The sequence below is a fragment of the Podarcis muralis genome, chromosome 17, assembly GCF_964188315.1.
Source record: "Podarcis muralis chromosome 17, rPodMur119.hap1.1, whole genome shotgun sequence".
NCBI lineage: Eukaryota > Metazoa > Chordata > Lepidosauria > Squamata > Lacertidae > Podarcis > Podarcis muralis.
This window is the reverse complement of record NC_135671.1, coordinates 40225180-40234000: the sequence shown is the minus strand read 5'-3', so window position 1 is coordinate 40234000 and position 8821 is coordinate 40225180. Positions and strand designations below refer to the sequence as shown.

At 45.8% G+C, this 8821-nt stretch overlaps 2 protein-coding genes across 2 annotated transcripts; one reads left to right on the top strand and one right to left on the bottom strand.

Annotated features, from left to right (window-relative positions):
* Nucleotides 1-1672: 1672 nt before the first annotated feature.
* OR1B1 (olfactory receptor family 1 subfamily B member 1) lies at nt 1673-2856 on the top strand. The gene has a single exon (XM_028712336.2). It carries the CDS (start codon nt 1673-1675, stop codon nt 2615-2617), a length of 945 nt encoding a protein of 314 aa, XP_028568169.1. The 3' UTR covers nt 2618-2856.
* A 4701-nt stretch (nt 2857-7557) lies between these two features.
* Nucleotides 7558-8496, bottom strand: LOC114587426 (olfactory receptor 1K1-like). Its single transcript, XM_028711630.2, has one exon. The coding sequence runs from the start codon at nt 8494-8496 to the stop codon at nt 7558-7560; it is 939 nt and encodes a 312-aa protein (XP_028567463.2).
* Nucleotides 8497-8821: the final 325 nt, after the last annotated feature.

The following is an 8821-nucleotide window of genomic DNA, read 5'->3' as shown; positions in this document are numbered from 1 at the left end:
ACTTTTCCGTCTATAAGTCTAGGTTTTTTATTTAAAAATTAGGTTAAAAATTGGGGCTCGTCTTATACACTCCCCCATTTTCTTAATTTGGAGTTGCCCAAAATAGTCTTATAGATGGGGGCGTGTTATACATGAAAAAATACAGTATTTGATGCTTGGCTGTTCATATTTGACAGTTGATAAGTAACAATACTTAGTATCTGGGATTATTTGACTGTTGCCATGCAAAATAATAAGAATACAGTGGTACCTCAGGTTACATACGCTTCAGGTTACATACTCCGCTAACCCAGAAATAGTGCTTCAGGTTAAGAACTTTGCTTCAGGATGAGAACAGAAATCGTGCTCTGGCGGCACAGCAGCAGCAGGAGGCCCCATTAGCTAAAGTGGTGCTTCAGGTTAAGAACAGTTTCAGGTTAAGAACGGACCTCCGGAACGAATTAAGTACTTAACCCGAGGTACCACTGTATAATAAATGCACTTGCAGTTTATTGCATTTGAAATGACTAATATCCAAATCCCAATATTTGGAGATACAGTGGTGCCTCGCAAGACGAAATTAATTTGTTCCGCGAGTTTTTTCGTCTTGCGATTTTTTTCGTCTTGCGAAGCACGGTGTCGGAAAAGTTTTGGAAAAGCTTCAAAAATCACCAAAGTCTTCAAAAACCTCAAAAAAGGCTACCACGCCGCGTGCTATGAGTTGCTCCTCAAAGTCAAGTCGCAACTGTATTAACGGTGTTAAGAAAAAGGAAACAAACTCGCAAGAACTCGCAAGACGTTTCGTCTTGCGAAGCAAGCCCATAGGGAAAATCGTCTTGCGAAGCAGCTCAAAAAACAAAAAACCCTTTCGTCTTGCGAGTTTTTTGTCTTGCGAGGGATTCGTCTTGCGAGGTACCACTGTACAGGCTTTCTTCAGGGGGGTATTAATAGTAGCTGTTCAGCTAAGCAATTGTTCTCCAACCTCCACTGCAGATTTAGAGGGGATGCTGGCAATGCACAGAGGAGAAAGAGGAAGGGGAAGTTCCATTTCTGCAAAAGGAAGTCATGTATGGATATCACCCTAAAGCTTTTCATTGTTCTCCTGCACTGATAATTGTTACACAACAGTATTCAGTGATGGACTATGTTTTCACAGCTAGCGCAGTACCTAGTATCTGACAGCATCTGTGAGCTGATAGTTTTTAAGATCAAACAACACTACAGCACTTTAGAAAGCATTAAAATTTCAGCTGTTGTGATCCGCTTTCAAATTCAAAATCCAAACCTTGAAATTTTCTCTGTCAACTAATTCAGCCTTTTCTTCCACCTCTAGATGGCCTTGCCTTGTGGCCATAGGTGATGTTATGATGAGAAGTGGAATCTGGCCCATTAGGGCAAATAAGTCACTGCCCTGCGAGCCTCAGCCTACCCCCAGACAACCCCCATTTCCACCTACAACCAGTCCCGGGGTGGCCCTGATGGTCAGCTTCCTTCTTCTCAATCTCAGTTTTGCCCTTGAAAAACATCGCAGAGAGGAAGGTGGGGACAAGAGCTGGATTCATTGTCTCTTGATCCACCTGTTGGCCTCCCTGCTTTCCTCTCTCTTCATCAGTCCCAATGGGGATCAGCCACCACTGGTTTTGAGATCTTCTTGTTCATTCTGACTTGATGATTGGTTCTCTCTGCAGATCCCATGGACTGTGAGAATGGCACAGATGTTGCTGAGTTTGTCCTTCTGGGTTTTTCCTCCCAGCCTGAAGAGCAGCCCCTCTACTTCCTACTCTTTCTGCTGATGTATGGGGCAGGGCTTCTGGGCAACGTCATGATGATCATTCTCATCTCTCTGGATGCCCGACTCCAGACTCCCATGTACTTCCTGCTGCGTAGCCTCTCCATGGTGGACATGGGCTTCATCTCAGTCACAGTGCCCCAGATGCTGGCTCACATCATCTCCACGTCCAAGACTATCCCTTTCTACTCCTGTATGGCTCAGTTCTTCTTCTTCTATGTTTTTGGTGTGACTGACCTTCTAATGGTGAGTGTCATGGCTCTGGATCGCTATGTTGCAATTTGCAATCCACTGCACTACACTACGGTAATGAACCAGAAGGTCTGTGGACACTTGGTAGCTGGCTGCTGGATTATTTCTACCCTCCACTCCATGCTCCATGCTGGCCTCCTCCTGCGTCTCAGTTACCGTGGAGACAACCACTTGGCCCACTTCTTCTGTGACCACGACCCTTTGCTGCAGCTGTCCTGCTCAGACACCAGCATCAATGAAACAGCCATCTTCTTTGAAGGTGGACTTATCATCCTTGGACCCTTTGTCTTCATTATCCTCACCTATGTCCGCATTGTGGTGGCTGTCATGAGGTTGTCTTCCTCGGGGAGGCGCAAAGCTTTCTCCACCTGTGGCTCCCATCTCACTATGGTGGTGCTCCTCTATGGGGCCATCATTGGTGTCTACTTCCAGCCTGCCTCCAGTTACTCAGCTCAAAGAGGAGCAGTCTTTGCTATCATGTACACTGTAATCACCCCAATGTCCAACCCTTACGTCTACAGCCTAAGGAATAAAGATGTGAAAGGGGCCCTTAGGCACCTCCTGGGAAAGAGAGTCTTTTCTCAACAGCAACGGTGAGAGTTAACATGTTCCTTCCATTCCCACTGTGTCCACTACTATGGAGGTGGGAAAGTGGATCCCCCCACCCCCTACAGATTATGCAGTCATATGACATTCTGTCACCACCAGTCTGCAGGCCCTTTTGAAGGTGCACTGTCCCTATCGCAGCTGATCCTAGTGGAACTCACTGTCAAGACCAGTCAACTGATGGGTGCTGACAGTGAGCCCCACTTGCAAATGAACAGGTGGGAGCTCACTTTATGACCCCATTTTTTCCTTTGGAGCTGCATCCTTACCTGCCCCATCATGTATGACATCATACATGACTTAGTTGTGGTACAGGTGGGCATGGTTTGAGGGGAAATGGCTTTGTGTGCCATCTTGGAACCTGTCCTCAGCCTAAGTGCACTATGAATAGGGATGTTGGAAAACTCCAACAGAAACAGAAACAGGAGCGGAAATTCCTGGTGTTGCCCTATTCTTCTCCTGTCTGGAATGGAAATCAGTGCAGCAAATTCAGTAGGTATTTGCTATTTTTGTTGCTTTCAGTCCTCAGATAATAGATAACTGGTGATGTTGCGTTCCCCCCCCCCCCATTTGCATTACATTTCATTCACATTTAAATGAATGGAACGGTATAATGTGATGACAACAATACACACACAATTTACATAATGAATTGTGCAAATTATGTAAGCTTCATAATTTGGCTTGCTGTCCATTGTGGCAAAATTATATGTTTTGTAATTTCAGCACAGCAGACAGCGAGAGAAATGCTGAGAGGGTGGAATGGAAAACGTTGCCTTCCTTAACCATAAGATACTGCATCTGATTCCAAAGTAGATAGCTTAAATAAGGATCCTTGGGTTAGATAACCTTGAAATAGTCCAATGGAGTACTGTATTTACTTCAGAGGAAGGGGAATTTACTAACCTCAGGATTCCTCTGGCATTTTGCGCAAGCTGGAAACCTTCAGTTTCACCCCAAACTGTTGCCTTAGATGAAAGAGCAGCTCTTTGCTTCCCAAATGAAAAGGATGGTGATGGTAAAATTACTCCTCATTACTTGGTGCACTGGCTCTCCATTGGGTTGTGATTTGGGTACTGTGGTAATTTGCCACAGGGGTCATCTGTATTCAACTCACCATGAAAAGGAAGGCAGCTGTGTACCTGGGCACATCAACACCACCCCTTTCAATCACATAGGTCATTGGTTTTCAACAAGCCATGCAATGAACTTCCACTAGATCAGTGGTTTTCAACCAGTGTGCTATGGCACCCTGGGGTGCCTTGAATGATGGTCAGAGGTGCCGTGGGCAACACTGGCTTCTGTCCCTCTTTCCTTCCCTCCCTCCTCTGATGCCCTCTCTTGTCTCTGCCTCCCAAAAGCTTGCACAGCTGTTTGTTGCAGCAGCCCTGGCTACAAGCAAATGGTGCCTCTCAGGCTGGCCTCAAAGTAAGCAAGCAAGCAAGCAGGCAGGCAGGCAGGCAGGCAGGCAGGCGAGGGAGGCCAGCCAGCCAGCCAGCCAGCCAGCCTGCCAGCTCTTGCTATTGGGAATAGACAGACAAGTCACAAGCCCCTATGGGGCAGTGTGAGGAGACATCTCTCTTTGGGGCAGGAAGGGCAGCTCGGAGACCAGAGGCAGCAGCTGCAGCTGCCCGGAGGACTCTCAAGGAGAGGCGGCTGAGGGAACACTCCACATGGGAGGGTGTTCAAAAAGTGTTGAGGGGCTGCTGGCTCTGTAGGCAGGGGGTGACATAACTGGGCTCCTGAGCCCCACAGGGGTGCCACAGAAGGAGTGTAGTTGGTCAAGGGAGCCATGGACTCAAAAAGATTGAAAACCTCTGACATAGGTGATTGAAGTACCAACTGGTAATATGATGCTTTTTCTCTCTTTGAAAATAATTTCACCTCTATCTGTCTTTCTTTACTGTTTCCCCAATAACCCACTCTAGTCAGATTCCATATTGTGGCCCTTCAGGTGTGGTTGGGATGGAGCGAACTGAAGTCCAGCAGCATCTGGAGGGCCACAGGGTCTCCAGCCCTAAGTGAAGCCAATGATTTCTCTTCCACTTGGCCATTATTCCTTCCTTCCCCTTTTGGAAAAGGGGCCCTAAGATTCATGGTGAAGACTCATGGGTGGAAGGATCTGTCAGTTGGGGTTCTCTCCATTTCTCATTTTTCCAGTCTTGAATTCAGTTCTCCACAATGTTCTGCAACAATGTGTAACATTTTAAAAAGAGTCTTAATGAAGATTTGTCAGCATTTTTGTGTGTTCTTTTTTTAAGAAAGCACATTTTCACATGCAGTTTTGAACAAGTCATACATTTTTGCAAGCCACTTCTCCTAATATAATACTTTAACGTTATTTCCATAAATATCTTTTTTTAATACTTTCCACTAATATATGCATTTTTGTAAATGCTGTTTTGTTGGAGAATTACATTGCAAAAGTCAGATAAGTAGAAATTTCAAAAGATGGCCATGTATTGGTTCTCATACTGTTTCAGAAATTTTGGATTTGAAGTTCCTGAATTTCTCTCTCATCCCTAATGGTGACAAATTGTACAACTAGATGGTAGGAGTTCAGTGAATAAGATCTCTCACAGTTGTTGTTGTTTTTTAAAAAATGGATAGCAGATGTGGGATGGGGGGCCCCTCCAAATTGGAACAGGATCATCTCTCTCTATACCATTAGAGATCTATATATAGATCTCTCTCTATACCATTTTCCAGGGAAAGAATCCTTTTTCTCTGAGGAATTTCCCTGAGAACAAACACTGAGAGTCTTCCACTGTTGAATCCAGCTTGGTTCTGGGGCTAGATATCCAAATGCATGATCTCATAATTATAATATAAAAAGCTACATAATAGTCAATTTGCTACTGTCTACTATGGTAGTCTCTAAATCTGCTTGAAACTCTTTGCTCTCCCTTTCCCCTCTTGACAACTCCTTTTTCGTCTGGCAAATGTATCTACATCTGTATTGTTCGTAATATATCTAGCGTTTTTTCTTTAAGCTTTCTTTTCACATTACTTGTTCCTTTTGTGACCTGGTTATGATCCCAGAGGTGTTTGTATGGTGCCTGAGGGAACATCAGGTGCCTTGGAGATAAATAAATGTATAGGATAATAAATATCAACATAAATTGTTTCCCCCTTTTATAGGGCCCTTCCATATGTTTTTTGAATTGAGCATTCATGATGATTTGTGATCATGATGGTAACTGGTTGCACTTGCAGATGTTCAGGGACAGACAAGCTGCTGTGTTTTCAGTTGGTGCAGGTCCTTAAGGTAAAGGCCATACAGGCCAGTCGTGTCCGACTCTAGGGTTGTGCGCCCATCTCACTTAAGAGGCCGGGGGCCAGCGCTGTCCGGAGACACTTCCGGGTCACGTGGCCAGCGTGACGAAGCTGCTCTGGCGAGCCAGCACCAGCGCAGTGCACGGAAACGCCATTTACCTTCCCGCTATAAAGTGGTACCTATTTATCTACTTGCACTTAAGGGTCTTTCGAACTGCTAGGTTGGCAGGAGCTGGGACCGAGAGACGGCAGCTCACCCCGCCGCAGGGATTCGAACCACCGACCATGCGATCGGCAAGCCCTAGGCACTGAGGTTTTACCCACAGCGCCACGCGCGTCCCTGCAGGTCCTTAACTGCCTGCTGAAACATTTTTTTGTTTATGCATACATATTCAATAGTGTAATGTTGAGAGATCTCAAATATTTATTGTAAATGTTGTCGTGTATGAAAAGGATGGCTGTAAATCAATTGAAAAACCAATAAATATGTTCAAAAACAAAACAAAACAGCTGGAGTTTGCCCAACAAATGATTTCCAGAGAATGCATTGTGTTTGGTAAGTGGGACCTGCATATCCTATTGTGTCAATGGCCTTCTGCAGAATATGCCCACTAAAAGCCACCAGTATGAAGGACCCCAAATCTCATTATGGATCACCTTTTTGTGTGCGTCTCTTATGCATATTTAAAATATGGGAGCTCACACATAAACAACCCCTTCATTAAGGACCACCTGTAGCTCCAAATGTGAAATTACTGCTTTTTGAAGATTGACTAGATCTGCTCCTTCACCCCCTTGTTTTTGTATGTATTTGATGTGCCCGTCTAACCCAGGGCAAGAGAAAATAGGAAAACCTAGGCAATGTTGAGGTAACATTTTCATTTTATTGTGGCTCCTACATATATTTCCCACCTCAGACAGGCAGGTAACAATATTCAGTGCAGGGAGGGGCAGCTTCCAATAAAGGTCTAGAAGACTATATATTTCCACACTTTGCTTCACTGCATGTTTTGTGATTTTAGATCTCTGCTGTGGCTCTCTCACCAAAGAGTACTTGCCCCAAACCTGGATCTTGACATCCAGGGAATTCTCCTTTTTATTATACAATATTTTATTCTTTAACAAAATACCATATATTTCCCTCCCAGCTCCCTGCTTTTTATGCTCCAGCCAGCTCCTCCTCCCCCAGGTCTTTAGCTTGCTCTCAACCACTTGTGCCGGGTTCCCCCCCACTTTGGGGGCTAGGTGGCGTGTGTGAAATATTGAGGGGTGCCTGGGCCCCCTTGAATTTTTGAGGGTGTTCGGCCCCCTGGCCCCCAGATGGTGCCCTTGCTCTGAACCACCCAACCATACTCCCATATCCAACTTTTTTCCTGGTCACTCAAACCACAGTCAAAAAGGAATGATTGGAAAGTGACCCTGTGGTAGGCTCCATGACAACATGGCTACCTTTGGCACACTGACAAGCATTTATCTAACAATTTTCCTGTGTAAAATGGCTATTGGAATCCGGAGGGAAATTCACCTTTTAACATCATGTAAATGTGGTTGTAAACCGTGGAGACTGTTCCATGAATCTCAGAAAACTCAGTTACAATGGATGGTGTGGTTCAAACATTGATGTTGTTCAGCAAGGTGTCTTGGAAGAAAGGCACTCAGTGTGTTCCCACCTTCCTGCATAGAGTTTTGCGAAATGCTCCTTTGACATCGTCATTCCTCAGGCTGTATATAAAAGGGTTGAGCATAGGTATGACAATGGTATACATGATGGTGGCAACCCTTCCCTTTTCTGCTGAGTAGCGAGCAGTGGGCTGGAAATAGACCCCAATTACTGTGCCGTAAAAGAGGGTGACCACCAGCAGGTGAGCCCCACAGGTAGAGAATGCCTTGCGCCACCCAGAACCCGCAGGCAGCCTCAGGACTGTGACCAGGATAAGGGCATAGGAGATCACAATGAAGACAAAGGGGCTCAGCACCACTAAGGCCCCCTCAGTGAAGATCAACATCTCAATTAAGCTGGTATCAGTGCAGGACAGAGCCAGCACAGGCTGGTGATCACAGAAGAAGTGGGGAATCTCATGGGAAGCGCAGAATGAGAGGCGGGACATCAGGATTATGTGCAACAAAGAATGGAGGTGGGAGACAATCCAGGAGCCGGCCACAAACCCCACACACAGGCTTTGACTCATCATGATGGTGTACTGCAGGGGGTTACGGATGGCCACATAGCGATCATAAGCCATGGAGGCCAGAAGAAAGCTGTCGGTGACCCCAAAGGCAAAGAAGAAATACATTTGAGTCAGGCAGGCAGCATAAGAGATGCTCTTGGCTTCTGACACCAGGTTGACTAACATCTTGGGCACGGTGACGGAGGTGAAACAGGCATCCACCAGGGAAAGGTGCCCCACAAAGAAGTACATGGGGGTGTGCAGATGAGCATCACAAAGGATCAACAGGATGATCAGGAGGTTCCCTAGGATGCCCACAATATACATCACCAGGAAGATGGCAAAGAGGAACTTCTGCTGTCCTGGATGGGAGGACAGACCGATGAGAATGAAGTCAGAGTGAGTGGAATGGTTTGCACTGGCCATGTCTCTGAGGAGCCTGAAAGGGAACTAGATTAAAATTCATGAAGCTCTGCAGCAGTTCACCCAGCGCATATGATGTATTTAAAGCCTTATTAGGCACATTCTCTACAAAAAGGGTTTCCTATGGCATGCATACTTTTGAAAGCATGAAAAACAAATCTGCCCTCTCCCTGCACAGCTCAATCCGTGCAACTATCCAGAGCGTAAAGCACAAGGGAAGCAAAGGAGGCTACTCCATCTCATCACTCTGCTCACAGCCTGCAGGGTCAGAGAGGACACGTCAGCAGGCAGTTGCATCATGGGGGGAAAGCAGTGGGGTCAGAAGATC